The 22,227-nt window shown below is 42.4% G+C and overlaps 1 protein-coding gene across 2 annotated transcripts in view; it reads right to left on the bottom strand.

Annotated features, from left to right (window-relative positions):
• CERS6 (ceramide synthase 6) overlaps positions 1-21,999 on the bottom strand; it is a 134,880-nt gene extending 112,881 nt beyond the window's left edge. Inside the window, exon 1 of one of the 2 annotated variants that reach the window (XM_069781316.1) lies at positions 21,293-21,999. In XM_069781316.1, coding sequence (XP_069637417.1) covers positions 21,293-21,462 — 170 coding nt within the window. In that variant the 5' untranslated portion in view covers positions 21,463-21,999. The remainder of the gene's footprint in view (positions 1-21,292) is intronic. The other variant, XM_069781314.1, reaches the window with a different exon arrangement.
• Positions 22,000-22,227: the final 228 nt, after the last annotated feature.

Genomic DNA, 22,227 nt, shown 5'->3' with positions numbered 1-22,227 from the left:
GCATTAAGTGTTTTTTTTTAATCTTCATAAAATGTAGCAACCAAGTCAGTCCAATTTCAGTTTACTCGTTTTTATTCATTTCTCTCCTTCTGTTGCACAGACAGAAGGCACTCTGTTTCATCATTTAAGAAAAAAAAAAAAACAACAACAAAACCAAACCCCCAAAAAACACATTTCTGTATCAGCCGAATACTAAAACAAATCACTCTCAAACTCCATTTCCACCACACACAATATGTTGCCTGACAAGATACTGCAAGAAGGCAAAGAAATCAACTTCCTGACTTACTGCAGTGATGGCCAACCTAACTGGTTTGACAAGCCGCATACAGCAACCTTCATATGGTTGACTGCCACAGGATGTTATGCTGAGAGGTGAAGGCTGGGGGAATGCTGGTGTGCCCCATGGGCTGGGTGGGGGAACCAGTCCCAATTCTTAATGGCAAGCACCTCCTCTAATGATGTGGTGACAGCAGCCTCAGACACTGCTCGGTTGTTGCCTGCCCTGTGAGGAGGACTGGGATACCCTGCTTACAAGCAGCTGAGGGACTTCAGTGGTGGGAAAGCGAGTGTTGGAGGCAGGGGGGAGCATGCTACTGTTAAGCAGAACTGTCTCATTAATTTGCTTTGATGGAAGATAAAAGCCATTGTGGAATGTGACACTTGCAGATCTGGCTGGCAAAATATGCAACCATTTTAGCCCAAATTAATGGAAATTGCCATAATTTCTCTTTCTGCACAGGTGCTCAGCAGTTTCTATTATGCTACTAAAGCCTTTTTCTTTCACCAGTAAACTCAGGGCTATATCACAGACCACCCAGAAAAGCCATTTGGAGCACAGTATACAGCTGAGCAGCAGAATACACAGAATGCATCCTAAATCCAGGAATGTGCAGGGGGAGTCTTTGTCTTTGATGTTTCTTTACCTTTATGCTTCCTGCCTTTGGCTAAATTCCTTTGAAGCCAAAGCTATGCTACACATAACTCATATAAATCAGCCCCATCTGGCCTTTGTTTCTGAGCTGCATCTTATCTATAGCAGTCACTGTTGAACTTTCATGGTCTTGGATGATTTTTCACGCTTAACTCAGCAAGCCATGAACAATTATTGTCTCAGTACCTTAGATAAACAGCTATGGAAATCCAGAGGAAAAGGTTTGGGGGGGGTTCTCCTTGGTTGATTAGTTGGGTTTTGTTTGTTTCTTTTGGTTTTTTGACAGTTACACATTAAGAGGGGGGAGGCATCTTGGACCTGAACCCAGGAGGACACTTGGAATCTGGACCAAATGAGATGCAAAACACAATTTAACAAGTTCTGCTTAACATTAATTAATTAATGCTTAATTGGGGGCTGGAACTAGATGATCTTTAATGTCCTTTCCAATGCAAACCATTCTACGATTCTATGATTCTGCCTACTTCATCGGAAGGTAAGTAAAGAAATGGCAGTGCTGGGATTATTGAGGTGAGTATGAGGAGCTGGACAAAGCAGGGCAGGGAAAACAAGCATTTGTGAGAAAATTGCCAAGCTAAAAACATTCTGGAACCACTAAACGGTCAGGTAGTAGCATCCAGCATACTTTGACTCACTCCAGGCAAAGCCAATACCCAGTTTTGAAGTCTGGACCTTAATGCTCAATCCTTCTCCTTGAGCACTGCTCATGCATGATGGTCTAATACAGATCTCTTGCTTCTATAAAAATTCAAAGCTTCATTTTATATTATCCTTTTAACACAGGTCAGATAGAATGCCTGCATTTACCTAAACATACCTCCTTTATTCATCTTTAATTTTTAAAATATTGCCCCAGAATGAGAAATAGTCTGAGATTTAAAAGGGGTTTTTTTCCCCATCCTGTTCAATAGATAAGTTGTACAATAATTTGATCAGCTTCATTTGCAGAAGTTTGATTTCTTGTTCCACAATTCAATCAGTGTCATGGTTTAACCCCAGCAAGCAACTAAGCACCATGCAGCTGCTCGCTCACTTCCCCCCACCCAGTGGGATGGGGGAGAGAGTTGGAATGAAAAAAGTAAAACTCGTAGGTTGAGATAAGAACAGTTTAATATAACAGAAAGGAAGAAACTAATAATGATAATATAACAATAATAAAATGACAATAATAAGAGGATTGGAATATACAAAACAAGTGATGCACAAAGCAATTGCTCACCATTCGCTGACCAATGCCCAGTTAGCTCCTGAACAGTGATCTCCACCCAGGCCAACTCCCCCCAGTTTATATACTGGGCATGATGTCACATGGTATGGAATATTCCTTTGGCCAGTTTGGGTCAGCTGTGCTGGCTGTGTCCCCTTCCAACTTCTTGTGCCCCTCCAGCCTTCTTGCTGGCTGGGCATGAGAAGCTGAAAAATCCTTGAATTGGTATAAACAGTACTGAAAACATCAAGTGTTATCAACATTGTTCTGGTACTGAATCCAAGACATAACACTATACCAGCTAACAGAAAGAAAATTAACTCTATCCCAGCCAAAACCGGGACAATCAGAAACTGGTATTGGGCTTTAAAGATGTCTAGAACAGCAGCAGTGTCAACTAGGTTTGCCTTCTATATGAAACAATGTTTATTATTAAACTACCTGCTGAAATTATAGTGTACTCAAAAATCAAGCTGGAAATTACTTTTTCCTTAATTTATTTCAAAAGCTACCCAAACCAATGTTTTATGCAATTCAACAGCAGCTCTCAAGAACAGTCAAACTGTATTGAGTAAAGAAAGCAAAATTTTTCAGTTGTTTAAATTCCTTCTGTTAGATCATTAAAGCATCTTATGACTGATATTCTAATTAGAAACTTAACAGAAGATCTCCTTTATGAAATAGGTGTTTCTCAATAAGGAAATAAAAGTTTGTGGATTTCTTTCCTAAGCCTCAGTTATCAGGAAAACATAACTACCAGTCTTCCAGAGAACAACTCTTGTCCTTTATTGGGTTCTTGCCATAACGAACATCTGCTAAGTCTATAAATTAATTGCTGAAAACATCTTGTGCTTCTAGATGATCCAGGCAATCATAGCTGTTCTGGGTTACTAGAGAACATTACCATTTTTCTCTTTCACCAGGCACACATCCACACACACGTCCCCCTTTACAATATAGCATGAAGCAAGAACAATTATTTGGCATTATTTTTAATGTCATAAAATAAATCTTTAGTGCTATTCAAGTCATGAGAGCAGCACTCTAAGTTTCACTAGATGATTTAAGCAGTACTTTTTGTACCGTGACAGCCTAAGGATATGAAGGGTACCTCATCTAGCTGACTGAAAATGCTCTCTATCTTGAAATCAAGAATTCTTCTATCAATCTTCTTGCTGGGTCAACAGCAGAATTTGGCAGGCAGTTGCAATGTGCTCTTTCCAGTTCAAAGAAAAGGCTAGAGTCCACTTTAGAAAATTCTTTGCATGTAACAGTATTTCTCTTATTTCCCCACAAAAAGGTTCATCAGACTAAAATTTCACCTACTTGCTCCATCTTCAAGATCTCCCATTCTTCCTGGCTATATTGACATACTATGGTACATCACCTCATCTCATGGCCAGCTGCGATTGCTCTGTGCTTGGAGCTCTCAGTTCAGCAGTGAGAAATTGGCTTGGTTTAATACTAGTAACTTCTACAGATGGAAATCACCTACCTAATGAACATTTTATACAAATCTCCTGTATTTCCTTTTAGTGTTCCTGGTCTCACTGACCATTCAGGGCTCTGATGAATGATAAGGAACCAATCTCTTACCAAGACCTGCCAGACATATTTTCCAAGCAAACCTGGAAGTTTATTATTGACTTAATTTGGAAAGAGTAGCAAGGATGCTGTCTCTCCCAAATGGCAGATTTCTGGATGCCAACAGCAGAGATAAGCAGATACCAGACTGTAATCATTTTGGGTCACATTAGCCAGCTGGCATCTCTTTTCTTTCTTATTTGTAATCTGTGTTCATTAAAGATGCTGCAAAAAGGTGGGGGTGGTGCCTGGGCATGCAACACCCTTCCATGTAGGAGGGGACTGCAATGATACAAACACTATGGCTTTCTATTGCCTACTTAAAAAACAACAACAAAAAAGGTAAAATTTTAATTCTTCTTAAGAATTTTCAGATCTGTCCCATGCACGACTTGAGGGAGACAAATTACACATACAAGTCTTCTCCTTTCGTCGGGTAGAAGCATTCTCATATACCTTTGAATTTAAAAGTGTATCTGAAGGGAACAGTTGCAAAAGCACGTTGTTTCTGGTGAGAACAAACAAATGGGCATGCCTGGTTACACCGCATTCCTCCCAGGTGCACACACACGTCATGGTCATGTTTTCCCCCCCTCACACCATATCGTTAGTCTCACTCCCTTCTCCCATGCTCCAGAAAACATCTGTGTGCTTCTTCCAATTCTACCATTCTATTCATTCCCACTTCTGGACCTCAACCTCTCCATTAACAATTTTTACATAGCAAGTACAGGACGAGTTTGTGGAGTAATTGGTTCCCTAAACTTTAAGTTCCAAGTAAGCAACAGAATTGTCAAGATACTGAAGAGCAGCAGATTGTCACAGCACAGCTATGTGGTTGCTGCATTGTATCTCCACAAAAATTATTTGCATTACTCACACATATGAGGGGGTTGACTTGTCGTGATCCGTCATTTGAGATGCAAATATTTATTGATGGCACAGAAGTATTCCTACTTTGGGGTTTTTTACTCATTATTTTAACACCGTTAGTTAAGAGGCTTTGGAGCACCAAAAATCACTCAGCCTGTTCTGTAGCAGGACCAAAAGAACTTACATTTTATCACTATTTCATTTATACCATAAATAATCCAACTGCAGGATCAAGATCTAAACCTAAAACTATGAGCTGAGAGCTGAAGTACACTGCAGTAGTGTGTCATAAATAAAGCCTGAGAGTAAATCAAGTCCTTAATTAAAATTACAATTATAGGGCAATAACTTTGTAAATACTAACTTTTTATATCCTGTCCTAAATAGCATTCAGGTGTTGAAAAGCAATATTAAAATATAGATTTTTATGCATTCCAAAATTTATTTCTTCTTAGCTGAATAAAGAGGACACATCCCTTTGGCAGAGCACTGCCACGCACAGGAGCCCTCCTCTACTGACAGATCTTCATGCCAAGCGCTATACTGCGCTTCCATAGAAAAGCATCAGCATTTCCTTCTGCCAGTTTTCCAGCTTTACACAGCCTTATTACACACAGCCAGCTACACAGCCATCATATTATTATTCAGACCTTTCTCAACTGTTCATATGCATTAAGTCCCCTTTACAGACCTGCATCTCAAAACACCCTTTTGGAACAGGCAAATATTATATCATCATCATCATCATCACTATTATTATTATATTTTCAATACAATTTTAGAGGTAAGGAATGAGGAAGGAAGAAAACCCAACCCTGTGTATGACTTCTGGACACACTGTAAATGGATGGCAAAACAAGGCAATACCATTAAAAATAAGATAGTCTGACAGTTTAGACTTTCCTACCGTGAAGAGTATTTCTTTTGTTTCTTTTAAGTAATATGCTGGAAAATTTCCCAGCAAGACAATATTTAAGAAGCTATGGAGAAGTAAAAAGAGCAAACTCTCCAGTGGCTGCTAGAGCTTGCAGCTGCAATGCCTTTTTTCAAGATTTGGGTTCTCCAAACCAGATTTCTTTTAAGGACTCGCACAAGTTCTGCATGTTTTGTAGTTAATTTCATCTTGTTTCAGGTCTCTCCTTGTCAAAGCAGGAATGAGACTGATCAATGGCATTTCTTTGGAAGCGGATGCTTTGTACAGTTGATGGCAATTGTCGTTCACTGGGACCTTATACTTAGTCTTATTTAAGAGATGGAGAGAAAAATATCCTAGAAAGCTCAAGTGTGAAGATGAAATTTTCCATCTTCCTTCTTCCCCTCTATCTTCATTTATCCCAGCCACATTTTGAAGTTATTCCAGACCAGAAGTAACTGCACCTATAAGACTGTAAACTGTCCAAGGGGAAGGGGGTTTAGGAGTTCAGCAGAATGGCTCACCTTGCAGTAAGTTCTGAAAACTTTTTGCTATTTTTGATAGTTCTCATTAAACAATGTGAAAACATTTTAGAAGCAAGAAGCAGTTACTGTTCTTACGCTCATATTATAAAAAAGGATCCCAGGCCCCAAGACTACATAACAGATCACTCAAAATAATCAGCAGAGAACATGAGCATGCTAATTTTCAGTCCTCTGCTTTACTGTTAACACTCAAAGTTAGACCTCCTGAGGCCAGGAACCTTGCTCTTTCAGTGTGAACGGCAAGACCAGACCAGGATACTTCCAATCGCTGCCCCACAGGCTTGTGGAGGCTCTGGAGGATGCAGAGCCCACTTCTGTGATTAAGCTTTCTGGTTGGTAACTGCTCTTCTGTGAGCAAAGCTCAGGGGGGACATTTGCCAAGCCTTCACTTTGAGTTTGGTTAAAGGGGAACTGTAAGAAAATACAGGATGGATCCAGTGTGGTCCATTTTCCTATTCATTATGCAAGTGTACTCATTCAGAGGCCTCTTTATGTCATTCAGTATAAATAAATACCTGCAGCACTACCAGGCAAGGCAAAAAGAGCACCCTGTTGTGAAGCAGAGTGGGAGACTTGTTAAGACAGTTTTGGAGGTCATTATTATAACCTATTTAAAATCCACGTGTACACACACACCCAGTTGTACTCTCTAAATCACAAAATCACCACATCTGGAACAAACATAATCATCATTAAGGATGACACTTTTCTTTTTCTGTTTGTGTGTAATCAACAGAGCTCTTAATAGATGCTTACATTGTAACTCGGGCAGTGACTACAGTTTACATAGAACACCTGGGTTGGCATTAAGCTGCTTGCCACTCAGACTGACAGCAACACAGTTGCAGCACAGTACCTGTTAGGGCAACCCCAAGATACTCCTTCCAGGCCACCCTACACTTGTTGGCAGGCGCTACAACCACTGCACAGATGTATCAGACCTTCTCCACCACGAAGTAGCTTTGTGCAAGAGCAGACCCAGGGCAGGACACAAGAAAGCTGTCTACAAGGTGCTTACTAGTAGCCTGTCACCAAGTTGCAGACCTGATGCCTTAAGTCAGGACTAGAGATGCTCTTGTTCAGAAGGGACTGAGGGAAGGAGTAGCAAGGCTATCAAGTGATCCCCTTGACTGACCAATCACCTTACACCATGCAGAAGCAGAGGCCCACATCCTACTCTGTCAAAAAAGGATAAGTCTTTCTAGTTAACATCAAATGTTAACTAACCTTCTATGATCAAGATTTTCAGACAGAACAATACTCCATGGGTACATACGTACTACTAGTCCCGAAAAAAATGGGGGAGGGAGAAAATGTGGCACTTAATCAAGGAAAGAAAAATGCAATTTAAAAAAAATAATAATTTTTAATATATATATATATATATCTTCTTGATTTCTACCTAGGTGTACAGATTGAATGGCTTCTGCTTCTTAATTACTAAAACAGTAATCAGATAGCTACATATGACCATTCATAATGACATACAATTTCTGGTCTTTCATACAAGTTTTATGCTGATATAACACCAGAACTCAGCAGAAGCTATTTTGTAATTTATTTTGGCAGAAGATCAGATTCAGGACTTTTGTGAGTAAATAAATCACATTCAAGAGTAATATAGACCCTCAACTTGTATAAATCAGTCTGACCACCCTCAAACAAACTGTGATTTATACCACCAGCAGACCTTACTATATGCAAATAATCAAATAAGACTGTGTGACAAAGCTGTCTTTATGCATGTAATACAGTTTCACAAAATTAATGCACTCTTTACATTAAAATTCATGTAGGAAAGCAAATGCTAATATTACGAGAGAGACAGCTCATCTGATGTAGGGACTCCAGGATGTTTCATAGGAAACTGTAGGAAGTCATTGGTTAGGGAGCATGAAAAACCCTGACCACTGTAATCTTATTTTTTCCATGTATGACTTAAGATTTACTGGTCCATGTGCAGCAGGCAGGCCTAAAGCTTTGGAAGAGATCCACAGGATCCCCAGATGAAGTTAATACAAGTCTGAAAGAGAAGACCAGATGCAAGTGGTAACACCTGGATTCCAAAGACCATTTTTATATATGAAGATGAACTAATCTAGCATTTTATCTGGAATCTCTACATGGAACTATATCAACGAGAAGAAAAGATAAGATGCTGGAAACTACTGCCTTGGATTTTCATTCCAACAATGCTTCCTCAAGACAGCAGGCCACCAACATGAACAAACAAAAATAAAATCAAACAACAATCCATAATAACACCTTCCTATTCTGGTCAAGAACTAAAGTCAGCCAGTTATTCAAGGGAAGCAAAGGTCCTTTGGAGATTGCACACAAAGCACTGGATATGGAGGACTGAAATTAAGGTTACCTTCTCCTTGTTCTGTGAATCACTTTATGGACCATATTGCTGGCAACATCCTTGCTTTGATAGCTACCTCCTTCTCTGTATATGGTTTCTGTTCATGTTGTGCTCCAGTCTGAGAGCTGAGAGAGGATGGCAGATTATATAGCAGATAACGTCATTTTCTTAGTCAATGCACTTGGTTTATTTCCAAACCATTTTTCAGGGAATATTTCCTTGTATGGATACAGGACTTTGTAGAAAGAAAACGTGAAAGAAGCTATGATTTTTCCTAATAAACACTTTGAGGGTTTTGTGATTAAGATGACCAACGTATTCTTTTTCCACCAAACTAAGAAAGATCCTTGATAAAATTAGGATCAGCTTGAAACCCTTCCCCAGCCCAAACCCGTCTTCCTACATATCAATGCACTCAGCGGGCCTTCCTCTATGGCTGCTTTTACAATTAAATGCCATTTTAAAAGCTAAGTTAGGAGTCTGTAATACTCTTACCACTGCTCTTCAATAAAGGTGCAATGGAAGAGCAGCTCACCTGAATGACAGAGTCACTACACGCTCCAACAGCGCTGAAGAGGGGCAAAAGACTTTGCTTCCTCTCTATTTCAGTTGCTGCCTCTTCCATACACAAGAGCTGGGCAGCGATGGACAAACCTCAAGACAGAAACTCCAGATTTCCCTTTGCCACCAGCAGCTCTGCAAAACATCATGCATGAATAGACAGCTTTTGTTCAAAGGGGGGGAAAATAATCAACAAAATGGCAAATAAAAAGAAAAAAATAAGATGGGAGCAGATGCAGGACAAGAAAACATTTCTGGGGCATAATGCATAGCAAGAAATACTGGAATAAACCTTAATTTTAATCTAAATATGAGACATGTGAGGGAAATTTATTTTGAGATGGGGGCACAGCTATAAGATGTGAAATGAGAGAGTTAAGTGTCATAAATCATATGCTTTGCCCCCCCAAAATGTATTCTTTTTGAATCATTAATAGGGAGCTTCCATAGCAGATGTGAAACAATCAGAATCCTAAATTCTACCTGTATATTCATACAGACCTGGTGCTTCAAAGATGTGATGGCTGTCATGTTTCGAGTTACAAATGAAAGCATGGTAATAAAATAAAAACAAACAAAAAACCCTGTACCACCACTAAATCCACCCTCCAGAATAGGGAAAATGATTTAACTACAATGCCCTTAGAAGTAAGTGTAAAAGCAAATGCTTCAAGATAACTTTGCAGTTTTCTACTCTTTAAGGCACCTTACTTAAGAGATTTGTTATTAGTATCTAAAGCTCTAAGCCACTCTGGTATTATGCCTAAAGTATTCCAATCAGGAAACAAGGCAAAACACAAGTAATGCTACGGTGATGGATACAAAGTGCTACTTTCTCTTCAAACCTTGAAGTCAGCTCTCAATGGAAGAGTAAGCAAGATGAAGTAGTGTTCTTCCATTTCTGCTAGTGCACTTTTCATCTTGACAACTGAAGGTAAACGTCAGACTAGAGGTTTGAGCTTGTGCCATAATTCTAGCAAACCGTCAGCCTATTTTCAAGAAAATCAACCTGTTCAGAGATTTTTTTTTTGTTAAATAAAATAAAATACAAAACAAAAACCACAACGAAACCTTCTACACGCCATGCGTACAGATACAAACTGAGTAACTCTTAAGAACTGGTCAAGAATGTATGCTTCTGGAGGCTGAAAATGCTACAGAGATTTATTTTTTATCTCTACATCGTTGTCTTGTAACCAGACCCATTTATCAGTGCTGGCTGAAAGTCAGGACATCTGTTCCTGATGAAATTTTGACATTTCTAATTTCCATTTCATTCCAAACTGGAAGAAAAGCAAATATTTTTCACATTTCCTATAAATGCTGTAGAAAATAACAATTCCAGGTTAGGACACACACGAGTTCCTCTAATTAGGATCAAGAGTTCCTCCAATTAGGATACAGGGTGCATTTCTTCTGTCAAATATCAAACTGTTTCATTATCACACTAACAACTGACATTTTGAAATATCTCATTTTCTAGACCAGTCTATATTTATAGCTGCTGTTAAAGATTTTCTTTTTATTTAATAATTTGATGTGATGCCACTGTGATATACAAATTACTCCGTCACACACATGTACATATATATTTCCAACTATACATATATTACCTATATAAACAATTAGTGAATGTGGAACTAAAGACTGGCTTCTCTTGGTTTTTTCCTAAGACTGATTTGCTCTTATTATCTTGAACACAAAGGGAATAAAAGCTTTTCCAGTAAGGCATGTGATCACTGTTCCCCATCTTCTAAGCACCTCTTTCTGTGAATTTTTTTCGAAAACAAAATTATCTTGAAGATATTGCAGTGTGGAGAAGAATCAACTTAAGGGGAACAAAACTAAAATTATCCTCAAAATTGCCTGGTATAATCAAATTTAATGCTGTAGGAGACTCAAAGTATTGATCCTAGAAGGGAACAGAATGTGTTTATATCACAGCAACTCAGACTTCATTTTGGGTACCCACAAGGTAATTCCTGTCTTAGGTAGAGGAGGTCCACGTCTATTTCTTGATTTACATCCCGTCTGCTCACATGCCAGACTACAATAAAATCAAAAGACCCATTCTACAGCAAATGGAAAATCCAGATGTCTATTCAACCAAGTGTTATGTGTCCTGCACTAATTAAGTTTCTCCTGCAGGCTTACAGAGAACATCAACCTAATCCTCACCTATTCAGGTTTCCAATACAGTTTACAAACTTCATACAGACATAGGATCCCGTGAGCCCCTTGGAGCCGTGCACTGGAAAAGCATGCCATTTAGTGAGGTTTATGATTTCACAGAATCACTGAGGTTGGAAAAGACCTCTGGAAATCACCGAGTCCAGCCCCCTACTCACAGCACAGTCAACTAGAGCAGGACCATGCCCAGCTGGTTTTTGAGTATCTCCACAACCTCTCTGAGTAACCTGTTCTAGTGTTTCACCACCATCCCAGGAAAAAGTTTAAACATGTTTAAACAGAATTTCCTGCATATCAATTACTTGTTGCCTCTTGTCCTTTCACTGGACACCACTAAGAAGAGTCTGGCTCTGCCTTCTTTACTCTCCCTATCAGGTATTTGTACACACTGGTAAGAACAGCCCTAGCTCTCTCAGCTTCTCCTTGTATGTCAGATGCTCCAAATCCTTAATCACCTTAGTGGCCCTTCACTGCCCTCACTCCAGTATATTCATGTCTTGTAGATGGGAGACCAAAACTGGACTCATCACTCCAGACATGGCCTCACCAGTACCAAGTACAAGGAATAATCCTTTCCCTCGACCTGCTGGCAACACTCTCCCCAATACTGCTGGTGCATTTCTGGCTCATGTTCAACCTGTTGTCCACCAGCACTCTCAGGACTCCATTTGCAGTTCAATTTGTCATAATCATGTCTGTGCAATCACTGCAAAGTTAATTTAGTACAAAGGGTGTTGTAATCCTGGGGAGCGTTTGGCGCTGGAACTGTTTATATTTTCAGGCTACTCTCTTATCATATCAGTTCTCTCCCTTCTCTCATACTAGGTGTGTGGGAAAAGTTGACAGATAAGTATCAACCACCCAATTACCACCCAATTATTGCTTCAATACATACAAAACACACTCCTGCTTGTGGTCTAACCACTTGCTTTTCTTTTTCTCAACGGCCTCTTTCCAACATGATGCTGGTAAGAGGAATAAGTACTCCCAACTGGACCTGATCGTGCTTTGGACAACCGCAAGTAGTAAACAGCAGGACGTTCAAGAAAATCTGATGGACAACTACAGAAAAGCTTGTCAACAGGCATGTTCCCACTCATGACCCGCTCATTACCTAAAACTTTGTTTTCAACAGAAGCAACTGGTCTCACCAGTTGCAAGGGGGATTCTGGTCTTGATGACTCACTGGTCTCATCTGCTACAGCAGTGCCCAAGAAAGCCACAGCCCTGACAGTCAGCTGGTGAGAGGCTGGAGCCCTCCAAGGTCCCCAACTGAGCAGGTCTCGTCCTGGTTGAGAAGTGCGTCAGAGGAGCTCGCCATCACCTGAGTTCACTCACCACTCCCAAAATGTCTCAGCTCACTTTTCATTTCACGTAGATGTAATTTTGTCTGCTTTATCACACTGTAATTTAGACTAACATTCCATGTTTATGCTGCCCACCTACAAAGTTTCAGCAGCTGCCATGTCAAGGCTAACTTCTGTACTTCTTAAGGAACATATCTTGTTCAGACTGACCCCTTCACGATGGCACAACAGACAGTTTGTCTCCAGCTATGTGGACCACTGCATTTCTCAGCAACAGATACATCACACAGTCACAACAGACACAGGCAAAAGCAAGCACCAGGGATATTACAGTGTACCACTCTAATCTTTTCACATTACTCACTTTTGTGATCAACTGCTTTTGAGTAAGCAGGGTCTCTTTACTTTGCACTGTACAACACACACTTATTTCCAAATAAGCAATTGCCTGCCACCACATGAAAGCATCTCTCACTAGCCTAGGCAGTTATGCTCATTTGTACCATCTGTCCAGGTAGACAGTATTGGTGCAAAAGCAGCTTTCATAGTTCAAAGTTCTGTATAACTACAGGATGCCAAACATCATAGCAAAGTAGAAGCTGAGAGTAGCCTCTGCTTCCACTCTCTTCTCAGTAAGGATGAGAGTCCCAGAGACATAGTACATGACAGTCCCAGTGAAAGTTCAGGTATCTATACAACGTCATATAGAACTGAATTCAGTCAGCAACAGAGGCAAAAAGGGAGTGAAGAGATCCCAATTCCAAAGTGAGGATTTCAGCATCATTTCTATCAAGCCCTCTTCTCCTTCTGCTTACAGAACTAAAAAACATTAAGTTTATCCCGGAGGATGGCATGTGATGACACCACTTGTAATAAATAAAAGAGCCACTTTTCCTCTGGGTCACCCCATTACTGTTAAAAATAGAGCAACTAGCCTGTTACAAAGTATAGGCAAATACTACTGCATGCACAAATACTCGTACAGCCTCAGGAATAGAAGATTGTATGCCAGTGAACACCCTCTGGACTCTAACCTCTGGTTTTTTGCACCAGTGTTAACTATGTCAGCTAGATATTTTTTTTTTATATATATAGTACTATAGATATTCCCCTCCATCCCTACAGGAGAAACCAAGACAGGGAAGATACTATTAAAAGGAGGCTTTTACCACACTCATACTGAGAAAAAAATGCAAGTGATTTAGATATATTGCTTTAACCATCCTAGTGTGACCTGCAAGTACAAAGAAGGCTTTTCATTGTTTTAGACCAAACTTTAAAGGGCATGATTTATAATATTAAAATGAGGTTTAGGTTAGTGAACTTGAAAGATACTTCATTAATACCAGGTAGCCTGGAGAACTTTAGCATTCTATTCCTCCCCATGCAAAAGGTAACTTGGATTAATAGCCGATATACAAATATATATATTTCTTACATATTATAAAATACACAGCATGGCTAACTGGATGTTATGCTTCTTTACGGCTCTTAGACATTCTTAGTAACTGTACAGACAATTACCTTGAGAGTTAAAATTTGATTATGCTACATCAGTAAAAGTTACATGAGGCTTCACAATTGCTCAGCAGTATGAAAGCTTACCAACAGCAAAATTTGTGACTATGAGAGGTATTAACTACATAGGAGAAAAATCATTACAGTTTACCCTCTGCTTTTGGTACAGAAGTTACAGCTTTGTGTTACAGGCATTATGAAAACTATCTCTAAGATTATAACTGGCTATGCTAAATACTCCAGCTTTCCCACCTACACCACAATTTGACTACTTCAGAATAACCAGAAAGGTATCATCCTTGCGAGAAATTGATAGATGCCAGATGGTGTAGAGTTAGTCTTCTGTAAGGACCATGTGCTAAAAAGACTTCCTCACAGAGGATGAAAGTTCTCAGCCCATCTGATTGTCAGAAACTTTGCTCGCTTTAAAGCAAGAGATCAGTGATTCCTCCTCTTTCAAGTGATCAGAGATCCACACATTTCTCTCCCTTTCCCTTGACCTGGATGCCCATCCCTCCTGCACCCCCAAAACCCGTAAGTGCTCAATGAGTGAAGGGAGTCACTGGTGTGGGAGACCACAGAGCAATCAAGGTGTTAGATAAACACCTCCAAGGAACTGTTGATACACTTCATATGCATCTGACTGTCCATAAGATGCCAACTACAGTCTTAAGCATACTACTGAATATTATATAAGGTTACATCACTTAATGAAACCTACATACTTTTATGCTGTAATTTTAACTTTCTTTTCAAAACTCCAAGACCACTTTGAGACAGGCACAGAAACCCCAAATACTAATTAACTGTCAAACTACTGTAGGCATGTAATACTTAACAACTGGGGAAAAAAAGAAAGAAACCAACAAAACACAAATATGGTCAAGTAAGCACTGTTCAGCTTAGGCATCCCCTTCCTCTCTACCCTGTTGACAGATAACAGAGATAGAGTCAAGGGAACAGACTTCCCCAAATGTTAATTTACTAAATACTTTGTATGGACTAATAAGACACTGGTCTGCAGATGTGTAGAAAGAGGCAGCATACCAGAAGCTCCTCCTTTTCTGAGAACAAATTCTTAGCAAATGCCTGTTAATTAGAGGCAGAAGTAGGAGCAACCAAAAGAGCCAAAGGCAATTTGGATCCAACCGTGCAATTACAGGAATACAGGCAGGAACCAAATAGGAGTTTCTAACAGTAACTGGAACCTGCACTCAGACAAAACCCCACTAATGGCAGCTCTGCCCCAGTAATAAGCTCCCAGTACCCACTAGTGACCTAGTACCCACTGAAACCTTTCCCTCAGCTGAGCTGTGGTTTGGCTGTCATAATTCCGTCACCTGGATATTTTTGAAATCAGTTTTAATGGCATTCTCTACTGGAACTCAACACATATTTCCCATTTAACTCCCAATTTTAAGATTGGCACTAACGTGCACCTATAAATGATCCTTTATGAAGGACATTTAAATAGTATGTATTTTATCCACTCTTACCTTCTTTTAAAGGAATGCTCTCAGCTTACATCTGAACATACAACTACATTACAAAACAGAGATGTGTACCAGCCAACACAGACACCGTCAAGGTGGGTGAGTGTACACCACATTGGTCAGGGCTAGTGAGACAGAGCTCCATCCATGCCAAGGCAGACAATGGCTCTCCAGGTAAAAAAAATCATTTTGTTGTCAGATATTGAATTGTGTTAGTGGCTGAAGCTCAAACACTGCAACCCTAGGAAACAAAAACTGTTTACATAAAGGAAAATATAAATGACAGAAAATTAATAACTAATGAAAAGAAACACAGAGAAATGGATACTACAATCAGCGAGAGAGAAATTTATTTTAAAGCTATATACTGCTAATGCTCTATTGTTACTATTTTAAAAAGAAATTGGCTTAAAGTTTAAAAAAAAAAATCGCTTTTTTTGTTATTTTCTTTATATCGCCTGTGTCTTTTCATAGGAAGTTACCAATTCCAGTGTCCTATTCCATTTCAACTGAATTAAGCAGTTATTAAATAGTAATCAAGCAAAAAAAGACATTAGAGGCCATCTTATGAAAAAAAGAAATTATAAAAAAACATAAAGAAAAAAAACAGAGAAAGTTATTGCCAGTGAACACATGCATCTACTTACACACAAATGACTTATACCTGAACAATCAGATTTTGCTTAACACACAGGGAACTAAGCAAGAAATCTACACATATCACAGCCTACAAACAGGTTTTGATAGAAATAACAATCATTGCCCCACCCAACATCCCCAGATGAGGTTTTGGGCTGCTGGAAATGCACCAAGTTTGTACAGCCTCTTCCAACTACTGTATCCTGTCTAGCCTCCTTATTGCTGTAAGGAAGCACCGATACTAGATATCTTAGGGATTATGAAAATCAAATTTGTATGTATACACCACATACCAGAAACACTTGCAAGACTTTAATGTATTGTCACCTGAATTAATTTTTATAGTTAGCAAAATATATATATATATATATACACACACACACACGTGCACACACACAGTCATTGTATTATGTCACCCTGATCCACTTGGAATTCCCTGGTCCAGTGTGTCATACTAAATGAGAGTCAGTTGAGGTTACCTTTGAGGCTGAATTATCATTATAAAAGCAAAATGTCATACAAAAGCCATGAATTTCCATATGCTCAATGTCTAGAGTATCTTGATCTGACTGATAGTAAATGATGAGGCTGGCTCAGTTTAAATCAGCACAGCTGGAAGGCTGTTCCTATACATAATCAAGCAATCCCTGACCATATGAGCCATTCCATCAACTGAGGAATATCAGCTTCACCTCTGAGAACTGCGGCCACCCCCCACCCCGTCAAGGCCAGAGAACAATAAAGGCATTTTAAGCCTGATTTGCAGATTTATGGAGCGATCTCATTAGATCTGAGCCCAAACTGCTGCTTACAAGGTGAGGGAAATAAAGTATACCGCAACTACAATGCAAAGATGAGATATGAGAAATTTCAGTAGATGAGCCAAGTGTAAAGAAAGCAGTAATATCAGATTACTTGACTCAGAAGATTGCTGGACCATATCAGAAATCTGTGTAGTCAGCACTTCTTCTGGAGGATTCAGCCAACTTGTCCCTTGAGAGAAGTCCCTAAAGCAGAGGTGTATTACCCTCTTGTTTTGTGTCCAACAAGCACACCGATTGCTGAGCAAACATTGTTTTCATATAACCACAGGCTCCTCACAGAGGACGTGCTTGGGAGGATAGGAAAGGATGCTGTTACTGAGCAGCGAGGTCTAGCACAGAGGGTGAAGAGCTATGTGATCCCATAAAAGAAAAAATTTATTTGCCCAGAATAGCAGATGTTTCTTTATCTTTTTAGGCCAACCAATCAGAACTACAACACCCTGCTATTAGCAAGACCATTTTCAATTCAGCTTTAACCTGTCTTGCCCACACTAGAACTGGAAAGGATCCGGGGAGAAAGACACTGGTATTATTGAGAACTTATGTTATCTCCTTAAAGCTGAAGGTGTTGTATAGTACAGGAGGGGATCCTTAATTGCTTACATGCCTTTAAAAAAATAGTAAGTCAGAAAAAATGGATGGATACTATGAAGAAGTATGTCCCCACATTACCACTGCATTGCTAAACTCCTGCCATCTTCCAAATTACTAGGTAACACTATCTTTGCACTTAGTTATTATAGTTTTTTAAAATGTACTTTGTGTTTAAAGAAAGAGATGAATGAGAAGGAAGGGAAAAGAGAAAAGGCTGTTAAGGTATTTTAGCACCTCATCCATAACTATGATGGCCTCAGCAGATAGATCCACTAAATCTCATGTTTATGAGATTATACCTCAGAGCAAAGCTTATTTCAAGAGCACCCATCATCAGATCCAACTGCTGAAGCGATTCAGCGTACACTTAATGTTCTAATCTACTTTTTTCCTTTCATTCAAGAGTGCTGGTCAGGGATGGCAGGAAAAGAAAATCAACAAAAAGTATTTTATTTGGAAGGGAAAAAAAAAAGAAAAAATATTTCAGAAGCATCTAGATTCTCTTCTTGACTTGGTTAATTGATTTGTCAAACCAGTAACAAAAAAAAATCCCAACAGGATTAACTGTTAATAATAGGTGAATATGTATAGAACAAAATTCCTAAGTTCCGTCTTTTCAATTGCACCTGCAAATACGTACGTACAAATATATATGTATATACAATATAAATATATATATAAATGAAGTCAACTTTAAATCCTTAGCATGACAAGTTTTATCCCTCAGACATATCAAGAACTTTGTAAGCAAAGACACATGAAGTCCAAATCACAGCTCCCCCTGAACCACATTTCTTACTATTGTGAAGATCCATGGAGTTAGTCACCCTTCATAGCAAGGGAAGTAAACCCATACTGCTTCAGCAGCCTAGCAGTCAGCTGCTGTGAAGGAGTCTGAAAATAATGGATATAAAATACTTAATCAGGTCTTAACACCTTGTGGCTGCTTACCTACCAGTATAAACAATTACAAGGGCACCTGTATTATGTATCTTAGAAAACAAAATAGAGAATAAACTGATGTTACAAATATTGCACTACAACCACGGGTTTAACCTGGTTGGTTTTTTTTTAATGTATTACAGCACCTATTTTTATTCTTTTCTTCGGTTGCCACCATCGGCAAAAGCTTGTTCCATGATGTAGCACGTACAACATCAGTCATCCACAGCTTGAGTTTTGAAAGGAAAAAATGTAGCTGTTTTAATACACAGAAGAATGAAAAATTATCAGTTTAACAGATATTCCTCTCTTTTCCCTTCTAGATCTTGTATAGCTTTATCAATTGAAATAATTGCAAGCACATTAATTATGTGCATGAGACATTTCTGTGGCTCCCAAGCAAAGCAGAGGTCTGACAAAATACATTACTAATGAGCAATAATAAAGTCAAAGACAATCCCACGATTTGATCTGTGGAAGTGGGTCCAGTCACTTTTGCTCAGCCTGCTTTAATAAAATGCCCTACATGAAAAATCACAATTGTACCATGCCATGTGGATTAACCCCACACAAAACAGCCTGATACTACTCTCACAGTGGAGTTTTGCAATTGATTTGAAATTAAAAAGGAAAAAGTACATACTTAAATAATTGTTAATAAAACCTCTTTGGGGGTCTCTCACCTACTATCAGGCTAGCAGAACACATTTCCAGATCTAAATTTCACAAGTAGCCCAATGAATATAAGAGAATTATGAAAACGTACTGATTTTTCTCATCTGTATAACTAACACTTAAAAATATAATGTACTGTAAAATTAAAAATTACTTTAATTGAATGAAGAAAAATAACCAGAGGAAGTGGATACAAACTACTAAATAATCAGAGTAGCTTCTATACCGCTAACAACAGCCACATCAGAACTAGCAGAAACATGATTGTAAGTTTAGGCTGAAATTGTCTGACTAACTGTTCCTCCATCTAAACACAGCCCTGCTGCGATACATATTGCAGTTCAGATGGCAAGGGATGCAACATCACATACCCACTTTCAGCGCTTGAAAGTACACATTGTACAGACTGCAAATGAGAAAAAAAAAACCCTAGTCACTAATGATTTGACATTATCTAAATAATACTTGGCACTCAAATTGTAACTATATTGCAGTATTTAACTTAGGATAAGTGTTTAAATTAACTTTTGATAACCTCAGATTTTCAGGCAGACCACAAGTTTTGCTGTCTTTTTCAGTAAATCTGTAGAGCAACACAGAAGTTAACAACGGCCCACGACAGCTCATTTTTCAAAACCAATAAGGTCCTCTCAACTGAGTCATGAAAACAGCCAAGTTTTTCACAAACCAACATCCCAGGTGCCATATTCTAACCAGGGTGAGGGAATGCTTAGATGCGGAGTGCTAACCTGACAGATCGGCTGTTTCATCATTTTTAAAGCATCTTTATAGCCTTTCTCTGGCGTGTGGTAACTACTGGTCTTCCTTTATCTTCCTCGACTACCCTAATAGCATTGCCTAGGAAGACAGCACTGAAAACACGTAGGTGTTGGCATAGGGAATCATTCTTTTGTTCTCTGCAGATGGAGGGAACACCACCTTTGTCAGGCAGCACAGAAGCGTGCGCGAGCGAGCAACCCACTTCGCTTCAGCTGCCTCCCCATGACGGGCGGCCTCTGTTAAATACCCATCAGGAAACACTCACAGACAATAAACAAATAGTCATCGCTGACCAATCACTAGTCTGACGTCTTGTGTTTAAATACGCATATGTACCTATCTGTATGTTTGTGAAACGGGCATTCAGCAGTCTCAAAGAACGGCGAGTTTGGTTCGGCAACGAACAGCGTCCGGAGCGCTTCTTCCCTGGGATCGATCCTGCCTCCTGGCAGCGCCTGGGGAGGGCTTCCGACGCGAGGCACGGACCGGTCGCGCCGCTACCACACACGCCGGCCAAGCAAAACTCTGCTCAGCCACACGACAGCGCCCTCCCCTCAGGCCGGTGCCCACCATCCACCTCCCGCGCCGACCCGACGCCCGGCCGTAACGGCCGCCGCCTCCCCAGCCGCGCAGCGCCAGCGCCTGGCGCCGCCGGCGGGAGCCAGGCCGAGTCCTGCCCCCCGGCCCCGCAGAGGGAGGGCAGCGCGGGCTTCGCCCCGGTCTACTCTCCGGAGAGCGGCCCTGCGGCGGGGGCGCGGGCGAACTCTCCAGCCGGCACAGTTTCTCGCCCCGGCCCGTCCCCACAGCGCTTCTTGCGCGGCTTCCCTGAGGGGGGCGGCCACGACCCCGCCGCAGCCCGTGGGTCGCAGGCCGTGGGTCGCAGGCCGTGGGTCGCAGCCCGTGGGTCGCGACCCGTGGGTCGCGGCCGGCGGGCGGGCAGGCCCCGGCCCGCGCAGGTGCCGGAGGGCCCTTCTCCCCCGCGGCACCGGCGCCGGGGCAGGGCGCCGCGGGCCGCCGCAGGTGGAGGGAGGGCTGCGTCCATTGCCGGGGAGACCTCGCCTCCTAGCGCCCGCGCCGGGCCGCGCTGCGGGCAGCGGGAGAGGAGCGCCGGCTGCCTCCCGAAGCCCCTCCACCTTCCTGCACCGGGCCCGCTACGTGACCGACCGAGGGGCGAGGGAAAACGTGAGAGCCCGGCAAGGCCGCGAGAGAAGCGCCGGCGGAGGAGGCCGCCGGGCAGCCGAGGTTTCCCGGCTGCCCCTCAGCGAGCGGGCGCCGCAAGCCGCGCGGCCCGCCCAGCCCCGCCGAGCCCCGGGCGGCGCGGCGTTACCTTTCGAAGAGCAGCCGGATCATGAAGATGCAGAAGGCCAGGGGGAAGGCGAGGTAGAGGTCCTCCGCCTGCGGGAAGGCGGCTTCCTCTGTGCTCTGCAGGTCCGCCCAGGTGACGTTGTGCGGCAGCCAGAACCGCTCGTTCCAGAACCAGGCGAGGATCCCTGCCATCTTTGCTTTGTCTGCCGCGGCGCCCCCCGTTCCGCTCCGCTCCGCTCCGCTCCGCCCGCCGGCCTCCCTCGCCGCGGCGAGGCGTGTGCGAGCGGCTGCCGGAGGAGAGGAGGATGGAGGCGTGTGTCAGCCCCGCAGCCGCCGATGATGCTGCCGAGCGGCGCGGCGCGCTCTGCCGGCTCCCCGCCCCGGCCGCCCGGCGGGGGCAGCGGCCGCCCCGCCTGTCACACGGCCGCGGCGGCCCCCATTGGCTCCCGCCCGCGCCCCGCCGCCCGCCTGCTCGGCTGCCCCGGGGCCCGCCGTGCAGGTCCTCAGGCGGCCACCGGGCTGGCCCCGCCGGGCGGCCAGGAGCGGCCTTACCCCGCCCCCCTTCACCTTCCGAAAAGCCTCACCAAACCCTGGACCAGAAGCTACGCGGCCCGAGCGAGCGGGGACCCCGTCCTGGGGCCACTCGCCGCGGCCGAGGCTGCCGGCAGCGGCGCGCTGCACCCGGCCGGAACGCAGCCTCCGCTTCAGCGCCGGCTCGGCGGCCGGCCGGCCGGCCTGGCGGCGACGCGGCTCCGCGCCTCGCCCCCCCGCCCGGCCGCCGCGGCCCTCCCTTCCCTCCCGCCGCTCGGCCCGGCCGGGCCGGGCCGGGCCGGGCCGACCCGCCGCGCGGTACTGCCGGGCTCCCGGCGAGCCTGGAAAGGCCGTCGCCCGATTGAAACGGGCAGATGGCAGCGACCAAAAAGCCCTCCTTTCCTGAACTCTGCACAGCCGCACGGA

This window comes from Haliaeetus albicilla, chromosome 4 (assembly GCF_947461875.1).
Source record: "Haliaeetus albicilla chromosome 4, bHalAlb1.1, whole genome shotgun sequence".
Lineage (NCBI taxonomy): Eukaryota > Metazoa > Chordata > Aves > Accipitriformes > Accipitridae > Haliaeetus > Haliaeetus albicilla.
The sequence above is the reverse complement of the archived record's forward strand: the minus strand, read 5'-3'. Positions and strand labels throughout refer to the sequence as shown.